The 16,693-nt window shown below is 34.4% G+C and overlaps 2 protein-coding genes across 2 annotated transcripts; both read left to right on the top strand.

Annotated features, from left to right (window-relative positions):
• Positions 1–340: 340 nt before the first annotated feature.
• On the top strand, positions 341–3,994 carry LOC112286992 (uncharacterized). The gene is made up of 6 exons (XM_024529539.3): positions 341–358; positions 657–843; positions 990–1,112; positions 1,373–1,534; positions 1,747–2,176; positions 2,575–3,994. The coding sequence occupies exons 2-6, from the start codon at positions 701–703 to the stop codon at positions 3,622–3,624; spliced, it is 1,908 nt and encodes a 635-aa protein (XP_024385307.1). The 5' UTR covers positions 341–358; positions 657–700; the 3' UTR covers positions 3,625–3,994.
• A 6,382-nt stretch (positions 3,995–10,376) lies between these two features.
• On the top strand, positions 10,377–13,763 carry LOC112286993 (serine carboxypeptidase 24). The gene is made up of 7 exons (XM_024529546.3): positions 10,377–11,145; positions 11,246–11,353; positions 11,445–11,540; positions 11,649–11,741; positions 11,861–12,476; positions 12,587–12,692; positions 12,989–13,763. The coding sequence occupies exons 1-7, from the start codon at positions 10,839–10,841 to the stop codon at positions 13,142–13,144; spliced, it is 1,482 nt and encodes a 493-aa protein (XP_024385314.1). The 5' UTR covers positions 10,377–10,838; the 3' UTR covers positions 13,145–13,763.
• The last annotated feature ends 2,930 nt before the right edge of the window (positions 13,764–16,693 follow it).

Raw genomic sequence — 16,693 nt, 5'->3', positions numbered from 1 at the left:
CTTCTGAATTTTGTTTCATCTCTTTTGGTGGCCGGATGGGCTATTGTACTAATTTTCATGGCAGTGAGAGATTTGTGAGAGGTGGTCTGGGCAATGGAGTGAGGGTGCGATGGAGTTCTGCGTTTGATTGAAGTGGGCGATGGTTGAAAAGGTGTGCATTGTGGTTTGTGAGTTGCTTTCTGTAGTTTTTGTGAGCTGGGTCAGGGGTGTGGATTGGGTGTAGAGAGGAAGAGGGTTGAGTGACGAGGTGCAATTGATTGGAGGAAAGTTTGTGGGGGAGGGTTTTGTGAGTTGGGTTGAATGGTTGAAGCGGATTGCAGGATCGGGTGAAGTGGAGGTGGATTGGATGTACAATTAGGTGGGTTGCGGGGTCATGGGTCATGGGTGTTGGAGTGGGCATGGGTTTTGAGTGTTGGAAATAATGTTTAGGTCGCGGATGAGCTCTGTCTTTGGTGCGATCCTGTTTTTTTTTTTTATTATTTTTATTTTTATCAGTGACTGGCTGTGGATCCGTATATTTGACTTGAATGTTTGACTGAAATTTAGATTAGATGCACAGTGGCTCGAGGAAGACATAGACTAGGAATGAAATATCCTGGGGAGTCGAGGCATGGGATTAGTTCATTGATGTACTTGCAAATGTGCACTTTTATCAGCAGGGCTACATTCATGCTCTCCGCTCTCTTGTTTGAGATATAAGATGGACTACCTTGAGACTATTGGACAGAAGGTGGGGTTGGGAAACGTGGACTATGACAACGTCAAGAAGCAGGCTTCCTTTTTTCTAAGAGAAAAGATCAATTCTGCGCGGCTGCTTCTGACTGGCGTCACGACCTGCCAGTTGTAAGCATGCCCTCACCATCTTGAACATCTTCTGTTTTGGTGATTTTTGATTGCTGTAGTTGTTTGGTGCACTGAGGATTGAATGAGAAGTTGTGACTGTTTTAAAATTTAAAATTTATTTTTTTTTTATTTAAAAAATAAATCAGGTTGGCGGAGGAAGCTACGAACGATGACCCATGGGGTCCTTCAACGAAAACCATGGCTGCTATTGTTGATTCTTGCCGCCAACCGGACGAGTATCCTCGTATTATGGAGGTTCTTCATGGGAGGTCGGTTACAACCAACTCTTTGATACAATTACTATTTTTTGATATCAATAGTTTGAGGTGATTTGTTGATATCAATAGTCTCAAAGTATTCTCTGGTTCTTTAGGATTCAACATGTTACCATTCGAAGTGAAATTCATCAGGATATGCGCTCTCTTTTTTATCACAATTTCTTATGCTGGACTTGGTACTCCTTGCACAATATGATCAGCTGCGGGAGTAGCTCTTAGCTTATGATTTTCGTGGTGGTTTTGTCATTCAGGTTGACATTGATAGGAAAGAAGTACTGGAGGCAGTTTCTGAAAACGCTCACCGTTATTGAGTTTCTACTCTTCCATGGCCCAGAAAAAATAGTCATAGAATTCAGCTCAGATAAAGACCTTATTGAGGATCTAACACGCTTCAACTACGTCAGTGAGCGGGGGTACATTCTACACGCTTTCCTCTGAAGTTTTTGAGTCCATTGATCATGCTTAAAAGTGGTGTTGTTTTTACTATATCTACCCATGTGATAGCGTTGAACTATTTTGTGTTGGTCTTTTGCACGCAAGTGCCTACTTTCTGAAATCTAATGTGCTACCGCACGTTTTTCTATTTTTTCAATTTTTTCTCAACTCTAGTACATGGATTGTACAGGGTTGATCACGGACTAGTTGTGAAAAAAAAAGCCAAGCAAGTGCTGAAGCTGCTGACGGAGGACGATTATCTGCGGGAAGAACGTTCTCGATCTCAGAAGCTTTCAAAAACCATTTTTGGACAGGGAAGTTATCAATCAAATGGCATCGGGTCCGGTGCTTCTCGCTACGGGGGATTCGGTAATACTCCCACGTCATCCTCAGCTTCAGATGGTCTTATGTTTGATACGGACTCGGACGATTACCACGTCGAGAAGAAGTTCACTGCATTTGAAGAAAGAATTTTGTCTGAAAAGCGCGGTAATAGGCAGGAGAAATCAAGACATGTCGCTGAGGAGAATTCAACTAGTGACTGGAAAGCATTCGAGGATGATACTTCCACCTTCTCTTTTAAGCATAGCGCGAACGATTCAAACTGGGCCGACTTCTCTGTGAGTGTATCATATTTCTAAGCTTATCTTCAATTTTCGCGATATTTCTGTTTGACGACTTTTGATAAAATATTCAATATTTTTGTCGTGACTTCATGTTGTTCTGCTGAAACAGTACTAGCTCTCCGGTTTATGAGTAAAACTAATTTCTCCAAAATTAGCATAAAATAAAATGAAATTGCCGTTCATGAAAATTAAGCACTTAACGGAGATTCATAGAATGTTCTCCTGCCTTGACTATTAGACTGGCTTCTCTCTCTCTCTCTCTCTCTCTCTCTCCAGATCCATGGTATATATTACATTCCCGACTTGACGAGATATCTTGCATGTGTTCCCTTACAATTTTGAAAAGATTATTACTGGACCTGAGGAAACGAGCCGTGGTATTGATCTTGCAGAACTCAAGCCCAGGCATGAGTCCAAAATTGAACGGCTCGTCTTCGTCTACGAGGAAAGATTATCTTTTCGATGAAGAAGTTTCATCACCTCATCCTCCTCGGATCTCCACTTCTATCAATCCTGAAACCAGTGTGCAGAGTCCAAAGGCTACGCCCAAGATTCCTGTCAAAGAACCAATGAAAGGGCAATCTACGACGCATGGACCTCGTCGAAGTAAAAGCAAGATAAGGATGGGCGACTTAGCATTGGCCACTTCATCTGGCAAGTTCAAGCTTCCCCCTCCTCCACCTCCACCAGGCGGCTTCAAGTCCCCAATTGCCAGGCCAAAGCCTCAGCCACCAGCACAACCAGTAGGCGATTTGCTGGATTTTGGCTCTGAAAATACGGGCTCAGCAACTGGCTGTAATGATAATGCTCTTCTTAGCTTTGAGACTCCTTCAAATGTGTCGAAGTCAGATCAAGCAATTATAGACCTTCTGACAATTTCAACTACTTCGACAAGGCTGACCGATTTCGACTTCTTGAATACCTATTCAAGTGTTGGCAAGGAATCCACTGCCAGAAGCTCAGGTTTGACACAGTTAGCTCCAGACCTTTTCGACCTTGGCAGCAAGGCTACTAAGAATGATTCTGATGCTTATGGATTTCTCGGTAATCAACTGCCTGCAAATCAAACAAACGCTGTAAAAAACAAAGCCTCACTAGGAGGCATCCCGGATTTCATGGATCTGAACAAGGAGACCTCCACCACATCTGCACTGGACCTTTTCGGCACAGCTGCTCAGGACCCTCATTTGTCCCTCAACTTCGATTTGTTTGGAGAACGGGTGCTCCCTGTTAAAGCTCCCAGTTCATCCATCGATTTCTCAGGTCTCGAGGACCAGACCTTCTTGCGTGAGCACAGCAATACAGGTTCTGCTATGTTACCGGATGCGGCTCCTGATCTATTTGATTCAATTGCCCCCGACTTTGCATCATTTGGTGTACGTGATATAGAGAAGAAGCCTGCTGCAAAACCAGCTGATGTCATTTTCAACCTTCTTTCCTAGCTTCTTTTGTAGATGATTGTAATTTTCATGGTCCGGTAGCGACACATTATAATCGGTATCATTTTCACATTGCATCTGAAAGGATGTGGTAATTAGGGTATCTTAGAATTATGAGGACGAGTAGTCTTTGTATTTGGATAATGGCTGGTTGCAATTTAATCTCTGCGATGCACAGCTTAGCTGTACAATTCGGGCTTGGTTAAAACACTTCAGTTGACTAGTAGAGTGACTGAAATTAGACTGGAAAGACAGCTTCAGCCAAAGACTTCTTCAAGTGTCTCATGTCGTTTTCACATTGATAGGATGACTGGATGTTTCACTATTATTGCATTCTTAATGAAGTCTAGTGTGCTTAACACATGTTTTTTTATTTTTTATTTTTATTGGCAGCATGTTTCTGCAGTCAACCATGTGTTTTTGATGGTATCTAGTGACGTTGCTGGGGCCCTGGTTGCCGGTTCTGATGAGCAGAGCCCAAGAACCTTTCTTAGCCTGTGGTTGAGCCGTCGACTAGATATTCTTGTCACTGATAGTTTGCATACCATGACCAAACATGCACCGTTTCTGATAAAGATATTACTCATTATTATTCACACTGCCATCTATGTTCCCTGTTCAGCTTTTCTCTGAACTAAAAAGAAAAAAATGAAGCACATTACAACTGGGAAACTGTCAGCAGTAATTCTATACTGATGAAAGAGTCTTGGTATTTGTCATTCATCGTTCAAAAATACCATCAAGGGTTTCTATTGCACTGTCTCATTTAAGTTTGTAAAATCATTTGAACTTAATCATGTCAAGCTCAACAGGTTTTAGGCTCAGAAGAGCAAACAAAACCCATTCAATTGCTCAATTGTGTGGTCCACTGAGTGCTACTCTTGACCCACCCAAGAATGAGAAGATTTCTGGGTGAATATACATATATATATATATATATATATATATGGATATATATAAACCAAGTTGTGCACATTATTTTTTTTCCTGATCACCTACCATGTACTGTGATATCAAAGTCTGGAAGCTTTTTGGATTAGAGGGGTGGGTAGGGCTTCTGTATGGAATCAGAGTCAATGGTCTTTGTGACCTATACAATGCTCCACATTGCAGGACAACAGAGCATTTAATGACCAGTACCCAAAAAGATAGAAGTAACGTGGATTTTTAGAACAAGGGTTCTTTATAAAAAACAGTACATCCTCTGATTGTTTGCCACAGCATTCTTTTATGCTATTGTGCTGAGCTGGAGGTTGAATTTGTGAAAGTTTGAGATGTGCATGTAATCTATATAAAATGTGGGTGACCCATCCAAAACTCAGCTTTGTTGGCTGGGTTATATGAGGATTTAGTGGAAGATTTTTTAGGGTTTCAGCTGTCCTTTGAGAATTGTGGGGGCACTGATTGCACATGATTGGTGGTGGCAAAGCTGCAGCAAACTGTAATGTCCAAAAGCTCAGTCCCAATTGGTGGTCATGTATTCAATATGACGATGACATGAATTCAATACACAAGTGTTTTGTTTTGTATTTTGTTATGTATTTTGTTTTTGTTTTTTGTTTTTTTGTTTTTGTTTTGTTTTGTTTTGTTTTGTTTTTTTTTGTTATTGATTTGATTTGTTTTGTTTTGTTTTGTTTTGTTTTTTTTTTGTTTTGTTTTGTTTTTTTTTTTTTTTTTGTTATTGATTTGTTTTGTTTTGTTTTGTTTTGTTTTTTTTTCTAATTCATGCCATGTGGATGTTTGAAATTGAGGATGTTTGAAATTGCTATGTGATCAACATGGTTGATTTATCCACAAAACTAGTATACATGATTTCAAATTCAAGTTGTGAGTATAATAGTGTGTTGAAGGTTAAGGTAGTAACATTTATTTGTTTCTGAAACAGAATAAAATTACATTCTATTTTTTCTTTTTTCTTTTTTTATTATTATTTCTTGTAATATGATTTTTATATTTTGTCCTTTTCTCATTTGACTTTTAAAACTTATTTATTATCATAGTTATAACTTTTAATATGATTGTGCTCAAGTTTCTCAGCAGTGCTCTCACATAACACATTATGCAACATGTTAGGAAATACTTAAGTTTTATATTTGCAGAGGTAGAGATTTTTTGTGGAACTGTCTTAAAGTTCTTTTTTGTTTTTGTTTTAATTTAGTTTTTCTTTTCTTTTCTTTTCTTTTCTATTGAATATATATATATATATATATATATATATATATATATATATATATATAATAAAAAATTAATTTTAAGGCTACTAATCATAAAAATAAAAAAAATAAGAAATTGGGTATGCACTTTTACAAAAGCATATTATGTTAGAAAACCTTCATTTCTCATATACTGATTTGATGTCACAAATTGCAATGAATTGGATAGTTTTATGCATCATCTAATCATTTTATAATTCATTCATATATATATATATATATATATATATTTGTTTTTTAACATACATATACATTGAACTCCAAATCTACATATAATATGCATAATTGGGGTCAGTAAAACTTTTATGTCTTTAATATTTTAACCACATCAACATACCACAAGATTAATGTTTCCACCTTGTTAGCCTGGTAAATGCTATCAAAATTTATATATTCATGTTTAAATTCATTGAATGAAACTTGCAATTAAATCGGCTTAAATACTTTAGTTTTTTCATCTTCCTACCATTTGTGACCAACAAAGTAATGTGACATCCCACCTAAATCACCCAAATGTTAATATGGGTACACCCACTCAAATTGGTATTATTTATTTTGTGATCAGTACTTGTGATTTCATTGTATCTAACTGTGTGAATTTGACTTAAAATGAAAGCCACCAAAAAGGCTTGAAGTATGAAGTACATTTTCATGCCTAGAATGATAACTAAAACAGTTTGATTTTATGTTGCATGGGACATTATCATAAATCTTGTGAAAATATCTAAATGACGCTAAAACTCAAAATATTTCTAATTATAAACAACGAACACATACATGTTAAGTAATTCAATACACTAAATTATCAGTAACTGGTTTAGAAAAATAAAAACCTGTATTACAATTACAGATATTGATTAAGAAGTCAAGAGTTATTGTAGGAAATATAAAAAACGTTTGAGGTCATATACTCAAGTAATTCAATAAAAAATTTATTTATTTATTTATTTATTTACTTGTATTATATTAAAATATCGTAATACAAGTTTTTTAGAAAATCTTCATTAAGTTGTTACTAATGAACTTAATATTAGAAATCAACCAAAATAAAAATAAAAACTAAAAAGCAAAGTATTCTTCATTATTTATCATTTAAAACCAGTTCTTGGCAAAAAAATGTAAAATAAAATGCTATTTTTACAATTACTCATATAAATATTTATATTTTTTTACAGTATTACACTAATGTATTAATGTAATTTAATAAATTTATAATAAAATTATCATAATCACAAACCATTTCATCAGGAGTTAAACTTTTCGTTTCATAAAATATTAACTTTAAAAATGTTAAACATTCACAACATCAAATATAAAGTTACTTACTGTATAGTATACAAATAAAAAAAATGTTGAACAAATTTAGATTGAGAACGGCACCAAATTTTACAGCATCAAAAGTGAAATAATTCTTCAAGTGAAATACATAAGCCTCGATTATGTACCAATAATAATTTAGAAGTAAAATAACCACTTGTTGTACTTTAAACAAAATCAATTGAAACAATATTTTTTTTCATTTTTCTTTTTGAAATTTCAAAGACAATTTTTTTTGTTAAAAATATGAGAAATTTATATAAGAGGGAAAAAAGATATAACATTTAAATCATAATACTAAACATTCAAAGATAAAAGAACAATTAGATAAAACAAGGTTTTATTAACAAACATGATGAAGAGTTTACAGATTGTCACATGCAACATGTATGGTTTGCACAAGAAACACAGATGTAGTACTTTATTGTGCAACAGTATCATATTTAAGATTCTATATTTATGCATAGTCCTATTCAATGTTATTCTTTTGCATGCAATATATTTCATTTCTTATTCTTAACATCATTAAATAAAAAAAATATTCAAAAACATTGAGATTGTTTTCAAGACCATAAAATAAAAATGCATTGAAATTAAAATCAATCAAGAGCTATTTTCTCTTTCGTGTATATATTTTCAATTTTTCATTCATGTATCAGTACACTATACATACAGACTTTCTATTGGTACTTTTATCATATTTATTATTTAAAACAGACCGTTTAAAGCTTTAGAAGAAAACACACATCTTTTACAAAAAAAACCTTGATTAAGATAATTAAAATGAATGGCCTTGTTTACCTTTCCACTATTATAATTTAAATGTTGACTTGTAAACATAAGATATCACATCATTCATATGTGAAAAAATGATTAAAAATTTAGTTCTTCTTTATGGCATTTATTCTGTATTCTACCTTGTACTTCTTTACATTTGTAATGAAATTTTATGTAATTGTTTTGGTGTTTACCAAACAGAATGATCTGATTAAAAAAAACAGTGTGATCTAGAATGCAGTTATCCATGTTTAATGTTGAAGATCAGTAAAATTTATGATTCCAAAGTAAAAGATCTTGATAAGATGTCAGCTTAAATATTTGTAAGAAGGTGGATACTTTTACAATACACATGATTGCAAGCTCAGTAATTAGGTTCCCTTAAGAACAACTTTTATGTGATTCTTGACATGTTATTATTATTATTATCATCATCGATTTATTGATTTATGTATGTTTTTTAGTTTTTATTTTTTTATCTCATTTTTAAATGCAGAAATTGAAATACCTGTTATGGACATCAAATTTATTTATAGTAATACATTTACTACATCCAAGGTGATTTTTCTTCCATTCTATCATGAAGTTGACATTTAGTTTAAGGTTGGTATTGGTGGATACGTCCATTCATAGGATTGTTAGTTATTTTTTTATTTTAAAATTAAACTATTGTGAAAGTTGCAATAATAAGTCTAAAGTGGACAAGGATGTTTTATTATTATTTTTACAAAAATTACATTAGACAACATCAATTTACACACATACAATTTCCTAGATTAAATCAACATCTCTCAAAATTTTGGACTTACCAAGAGTAAGAGATAGAAAATTACAATGTACATAAATACAATTAAAGGTACGAATGAAGGAGTACTTGGGGGGATAGAGTCCACAAGTGTGCCAAGTTGTTCACAATCAAAAGTCTTGAATCCAATCTTGACTAATGCTTAACAACATAACCGATCCATGTGTAATGAAATCACTCTTCTTTACTTGCTAAGTTTTATGTTTGAAATTATATAGATTAAATAACACTTAAGAAAAATAAGAAAGATCATATTAAGAAGAAAGAGAATTCATCAATCCTCATCATCTGTAACAAACTTAATGAGCATTAGATGTTTCATATTTTAAACCTTTGTTTGTAATGTGAAATCACATCCAGTCAAGCATGTGCTAACATAGTGTTGTTACAACATTAAAAGGAATTTTCTAGAATAGAAATAATTCCATGTGATATAAATATATATATATATATATATATATTCTCAGTTTGGTCATATTATTTTAAAATGAAAATACAAGGATTTTGAATGCTTTTCACTGTAGTCAACCTTCAATGCAAAGTAACAATGCACTGTATTTGAAAAGTAGAACTCTTCCGTTTGACACCAATATAATATCATTCTCGTTTGTTGATAAATTCTAGGATCTTAAAACTTATAACTGAAAATAAAAAATTGAAAAAAGTAGATCTACAACAAATCAATCTGAGATTTATCCTACTCAATGACGCAAAGCGCACAACTATAACAATCACATGTCTTCCAAACTTGTAACAACTCAAACAACACAACTTGTTTCCATCTCAAACTTTCAATAGAAATAAAACAAAACTCATAAAAAATAAAAAAATACAGCACTAGATATCAGAAACCTGATTTTTCAAATATTAAAAAGAAAAGAAGAAGAAGAAGAAAAAAAAAAAAAAAAAAAAAAAAAGCGAACAAAACAGAATGCACAAACAGTGTTGCCAAAAGACCATTACCTCACCCCACAACTCTCCATGCTTAGAGTGACATGCTAATTTAAGCAAATTAAGTTTACCAGATTGCAGAGTAATTACAACTAATCAACAGCAGAGTACTGTAAAAATGTGATCAGTCTGTCAACACTTGAGGTGGGCAATCACCGCATCGCAATTGTGTGTGTATGAATGCTCGACTGGTAACGCCGACGCCCTTCACTGCACTGCACTGACGCTCTGACGACACTCCCCGTTGCAGGCCTTGGTGCTGAAGACCACGCACAGACACAGAGCACAGTGCTTTTAAAAGCAAGTTCCTGCGTTGTCAGAATTTACATCTATCTCGCCAAGCCTGACTTATCGAGCTTCCGAAACTAGTAGCCCCACTTTCAGCCGCATGTGTAGATCTGCAGCTGCAGCAGCTGGCACGTCGTCGGCATCGTCGTCGTCGTTGACGCGCATGTCAACCTCTCCCCTTTTTAGCATCCTGCCACCCGCATAGGGATGTCTTAACCTCAGCTGGGTTCAGTCCCCAAGGGCTTCGAATCACGGTTTCGGAATAATGGTTTCGGTCCAATCGACTGGGCGAAGTTTTGTTGTGAGGTTATTACTGGGTTGGGTTGCAGCCCAGGATTAAAAGCTGCCGCTGACAGGAAGGGACTTTAAAGCGGTGATGAGGCACATCCAATGGAACTGAATCTGGTGTTGAGAAGGGTGGTGTATGGATGTGGTGCTGCTCATAGATTGCATCATTCCAGGGGGTTGGCTATGCTTGCGTTGTGTGGTTTTTCTCCCAGTGTCACCCCCGCCAGCTTGTGGACGCTCAGCCATAAATGCATACAACTTATTTGACTGCTTTCTCCGTCTGCATTAATGTGGGTGCAATCTATTGTATTGGACCCTGGAAGACTACCTGTTCTTCACGTAGTCGGTCGGAATTGATTGATCTTTAGTAATTGGTTGCGGAGTTGACTGGCAAGCTGCGTCCCAGCTTGAGCAGGACTGGAGTCGACATGTGGTAGGATCAATGTAATAGACTTACACGTATCTGTGAGGTTCCCACAGAAGAGATACCATATGACTTGATATGGATATATTAGTTGGAAAAAGACTGTGACATCGATTGAAAAGACAGGTAGAAGTGTAAAAATCAAGCCGAATTCATGATGCGGAGGCCGGTTGCTGTCGCGGTTTGGTTGTTTGTGGTGGTGATGTGCTTGTTTCTGGATTCCCCCTCGCTGGCTGTGAGGTGGACAGACACAACTGAAAGGAAAACTTTGGAGTATGGATGTGGGGAAGAGCAGGACGTTGACCGAATCGTGGCTCTGCCGGGACAGCCACCCGTGGATTTCGCCATGTACGCGGGGTACATCACTGTGGATGAGAAAGCCGGAAGAGCACACTATTATTTCTTTGTAGAGGCGGAGGAGAACTCAGAGGAGAAGCCCCTGGTCTTTTGGTTCAATGGAGGTCGGACCTACTTAGATCATCCCTTGATGATTCATGAATGCTTCGAACGCTTTTGGTACTGGAATTGTTTCCTGATGCTCGTGATGGATTGGCGACGCAGGTCCTGGTTGCTCGTCAATTGCATATGGATTCGCCGAGGAACTGGGTCCATTTTTCATCAATTCGGGAGGAGAATCTCTCAGGCTCAATCGTGATTCTGGCAATAAAGGTACTTGGATGATCTGCTTCGAACAATTCTTGTGTCGTTGGAGAAATGAACATCACTTCGTCAACTCACATCGGTGAATTCGCAATTGCAGTTGCTAACGTGCTCTTCGTTGAGTCTCCCGCTGGAACTGGATTTTCCTACAGCAACACGAGCAGCGATCTCCTTGCAGCCGGAGATTTTCGCACAGGTATTGATCATTTCTCTCGTTTCTCTCAAGTATTACAATAGAGATGGTGGTCGCCACTATTTTCATTTCTACATTGGAGAATTATTCCTTAACAAGTTTGATTCGCAGCAAAAGACAATTATGCATTCGTGACGAACTGGTTCAAGCGCTTCCCGCAATACAGAGGGCGTCCCTTCTTTCTCGCTGGCGAAAGCTACGCCGGTACCAATTCACCCTAGTTGCCTCTGCCTTTCATTCAATTCTGTTGATGCATCTGCCAAACCAACACCAAATGAAAGATTGCAATTCTTCTGATGGTTTTAACGCTTTCGACTTGCCAGGACTCTACATCCCAGAGCTCGCCAAGCTCATCTATGACAACAACAAGAAGCTCACTTCCCAATCGAGAATCAACTTCATGGGATTCATGGTGGGCAACCCGGTGATCGACGCCTACAGCGACAACTGGGGCTACATCGACTTCCTCTACTACCACGCTCTGATCAGCGATGAGACATACTCCCAGATGAAGAAGGCTTGTAAGTTCACTCACGATAATGCGCCACTCTCCCGAGAATGCATCCAACTGATGTTCTATCAATCGACCAACGAATATGGCGGCATTGACCCGTACTCAATCTACGCACCGGCGTGCGTCTCAGAGTCATCCACGAACTCGTCTAGAAATCATTTTCATCGAGGTCTTCAACAGACGTCGAAGAATCCAGTTCTGGGTCTTGTGCGCCAAGGATATGACCCCTGCACTTACGATAACTCGTTGATCTACTTCAACCGTCCAGACGTGCAGAAAGCAATGCACGCAAACACGACGGGGATTCCATATCCCTGGGTTGGGTGTAGCGATCAGTTGATTGTGAATTGGAAGGACTCAGCAGCAACGGTGCTGCCGATCTATCGGGAGCTTCTGAACGCGGGGTTACGCTTGTGGGTAATCAGGTACTCAACCTTCCTTGCAAAATCTATCTATGGACATGAGGGCAAACGACTGTTCAATGATTTCTACTCAGCGACTCTATTAATTTGGGAGCCCTGCTCGTGGTGCGCAGCGGAGACTCGGACAGCGTGGTGCCAGTTACAGGCACCAGATACGCCTTGGCATCCTTGAATCTGCCCATCGTCGTCCCTTGGTATTCATGGTACCACCACCAACAGGTAATGAAATCTAGAAAATAAATCGAAGTCCATACTGAAAGCAGAGGGGATCGCATGACTGATTACAATCTTCACTGCTACAAACCACTTCACATGCAGTTGTCCTCTCCGCTAAGTCCAGGAGCATGACTTGAATGCATGCACGCCCGGCAATGAATATGCAATACAGCAATGTAGCAAACGTTTGTTGAATGTTACAAGTGACCGGTGTGCGTGCCTCAGACCCAAACTTTCGAAGTGCACAGCGCTTGTGTGTTCGTGAGACTGAATTTGTGGCAATGTCTGTGGTAATGCAGGTTGGAGGTCGTGAAGTGGTGTACAAAGGAAACTTGACGTTGGTTGTAGTTAGGGGAGCAGGACACGAAGTGCCTTTACTGAGATCAGCCCAGTGGTTGCAAGTGTTCGAAAGCTTTCTCAAAGGATCGCTCCTGCCCAGCAACCCATATAACTAAACCTGCAATACGTATTTTACACTTCGATTTCTCTGCTGCACATGCAAGTCTACTCAGTGCCTGCACTATTTCTACACTGTCGATGGTCTGAAACACAGTATCAGTTGTCGAGAAACGTGCAAACCTCGCTTCACTCCCAGAAGTGTTTTCGTAGGTGCTTAAGCATCAGTCCCCGAGTAATAGCAGCATGACCAGGATTCGTTGCAAGCAACATCCAGATTCTAGTCTAGACACTAAAATTGAGAAAACAGCTTGTTGGACAACTGGAAAATTAAGCATTAAATATTTTGAGTGGAAGCTCGTAAAGTTTATTTAGCCATAGTTGGAGGTTCATGCGGTGAGTGGCATTCAAGTTTTGAGCATGGGATGGACTTGGTGGAGGTCAGAGGCCCTGCAGCCGAGCCTTGGTCGCCTTCAAACTCCACATTTTTCAGTCAAAGCCAACCATTGTTTACAGTTTTTTAACTGTCTGGTTGGAGTACGTGCTTCCGCAGCCAGAGTGTATCCTTGGTGCTTGCCTGAGCGTGGTATTTTTCTTTATTTATCTGATTTTAAATAGAACTGGACACATCCCTTTGCTAATACAGAGAGAGAGTTGCAATTACTGTTTGAATGACCACATGGGGGACTGTTGTGTTCTATATATCTAACATTTCTTCTCTGAGACTTATAATATTTTTTGTCGACAAGATCTATCCCAACAAGGTTGATTTGAGTATACAACAAAATATATATATATATATATATATATATAATTAAATGGGTTCTATTTAAGCACATCATAAAAGCCGATTATTGTTTGATAGAATGGGTATTTTTAAAATTTTAGAGAATTTTGTGGACCGTGTGTTGTCTAACTATACTTAACTATATTCTACATAATTGAAAAGAAAGGTACTTGTCTTGGGCCTTCCTTAGCATGGAACACAAGCATGTACAATAAAAGATGGATGTTTTATTCAAAAACAAATTAAAGCAAACACTTCTATTAATTGATGAAGAAATTTGATTTGACTATATAGTCATTGCTCTATTTTTGTGTCATAATATCCAAATAATTATTGATTCTTATAAACATTGAACTTATTTTTAAAATGCTATTTGAATTTATTAGATAGGTTAACAAAAATATCATTGTTATCTAAGCTTTAAAAAAAATATGAGTAAATAATAAAATAATAAAAGTTCTTTGAAACTTATTTAAAGTTTTATTAAAATTTATTATTATTAAAATAATTTTTATATAATAAATTAAATAATATTAAAGATTTATTTTGGATATGGTATAAAATCTATAATATTTATATGTAAGTAAAAATAATAATAACCAATCTATTTAATTTAAAAATTTAATGGCTTAGATAAAATATGAAAAATTAAGATAATAGTATATTATTAAAAATATTATTCTAAATTATAATTTAGATATAATTAAAGTATTATGTATATATATGTAATTAATTTAATTATATTAAATATTAAATTGACCTATTAAAATCTTAAATCACCCCACTTTATTCCTATGATTTAATCTTTGTGACTTCTTCTTCAATTTGGCAATAGAAAAACTAGTGAATTCATTTATTTAATTTTGTCTTGATTTCCTTTGCAAATCTAAAGGTTTTGTTGATATGTTTATGGCACAAGGGAATAGGAGAGGGAATAGATGGTGTTAGATAAGGATGTGTCCTTACAAAGTGTGAGTGTGTGTACATTGGAATTGGATACCTAAGAGTGCTTCAAAATCAAACTTAACAAAAGACAATGTAAAAGAGTTCTAACAGTGCTTTTAATTATATCAAAAACTTTAAAAACTTACTACACTGCAATCGTATAAAATCAGTTGAAATGTTTTTTTTTTTTTTAAAAAATAATTAAAATATATATATATATATATATATATATATATATAGTTTTATTTTATAATAGATAATATTAATCCTTCTGGTTATATATAAAATATTATAAATAAAGACACTTAAAAAAATACCAAATAGAATTTTTACAATAAATGTTATAGAACTTGTTATTTAAAAAAAAAAAAAAAAAAACTAAAAAAAAAAATAGAGAAATATAACATAATTACTTTTTTTTTCTTTTTTCATTTTAAAAATATTTATAGATAATAGAAAATTAAAAAGTTTCTAATTACATAATCCTAAAGAAAAAATAAATTTTCTTTGATTTAGATATATTTATGGAAAATAGAAATCAAATTTAAAACAAAATAAATTATATTAATGAATTAGAATAAAAATTACTTAATTATACCCTCTAAAAAATCATTTTTTTAAATTTTGAAATTGATAAATTATTGACATAATAAAAAAAATCTTCAATAGATCTAATAACATTAGATACAATATTTTATATTTAGGTCATTAATGTTTTACCTTTATTTGAATCATTTAAGTTTATCATGTATAAATTTTTCAAATTAAGATTGTTACAAATATGTTAAGATAAAAATATCGTATAGATTACTACAAAAGCATATATGTTTATTATTTCATGTCAAATGAATTTTTTATTCTTATTTATTTTTGTATTTCTTAGATTGATTAAAACTATATATATATATATAACAGTGATTTCTATTATTTTTTTAAAAAAATTAAATAATATAAAAGAAAAGTTCAGCAATATACTTTTAGATACTTTATCATTTTTTTATTGAATATTACTAATTGAAGTTTTAGTTGAAAAATATGGTATATTTTTTAAGTTTTATTTTTTAAAACTAAAAAATTAATTATTATTAATTTTTAAATCTAGGTAATTCTAAAATCTATAAAAATAAAAATTGATCCATCATTTTTTTAATTATATATAAATTTTAAATTTTAAAACTTTTAGTGATTTAAATAGAAGAATGAAGGATTTATTTTTAAATTGTATTTTTTTCTTTGTTTTTTGGTTAATATTTTCTTAGAGACCAATCACTGCCCTACAAGTAGTCTTTAGAATAATGTTATGGTTTATCCACAAGCCTAAATAACTTACATAGATTTTCTATTATTATTATTATTATCTTGTAATACATATTATATTAAATTCTTCTCTAAAATTTGATTTAAAATTCCAATCTTTGGTTTTAGACACATTGATTAGAAATCTATTTAATTATTTTTACTTTACTATTGTTAATCTTCTCAACCTTTGATAAGATTTTTTTAGCTATTTTTAAAATAAACTTAATAGCTTATTAGAATTCATTCTATTCCTTAGTTAAATATACAAAAAATTTTAATTTTAATAAACAATTTTAATAATAAAATTAAAATTATTTTAGTAAAATTGGATATTAAAATATATATATATATATATATCACATGAATTGAAAAAATTATTAACTATTTAGAAATTAAACCAAGACTAATATATATAGGCATACATATTAGCCTCGGTTAAAGGCTTATATATGTATGCTCCAACTTATTTTTTTTTCTTTTTGGTCCAATCCTGTTAATATCTGTGATTGTTTAGCTATACAAGAATATAATATATATATATATATATATATATATATATATAGATATAATTTATTTT

This window comes from Physcomitrium patens, chromosome 9 (assembly GCF_059467195.1).
Source record: "Physcomitrium patens ecotype Gransden chromosome 9, ASM5946719v1, whole genome shotgun sequence".
Taxonomy (NCBI): domain Eukaryota; kingdom Viridiplantae; phylum Streptophyta; class Bryopsida; order Funariales; family Funariaceae; genus Physcomitrium; species Physcomitrium patens.
This window is presented reverse-complemented; position numbering and strand designations above follow the sequence as displayed.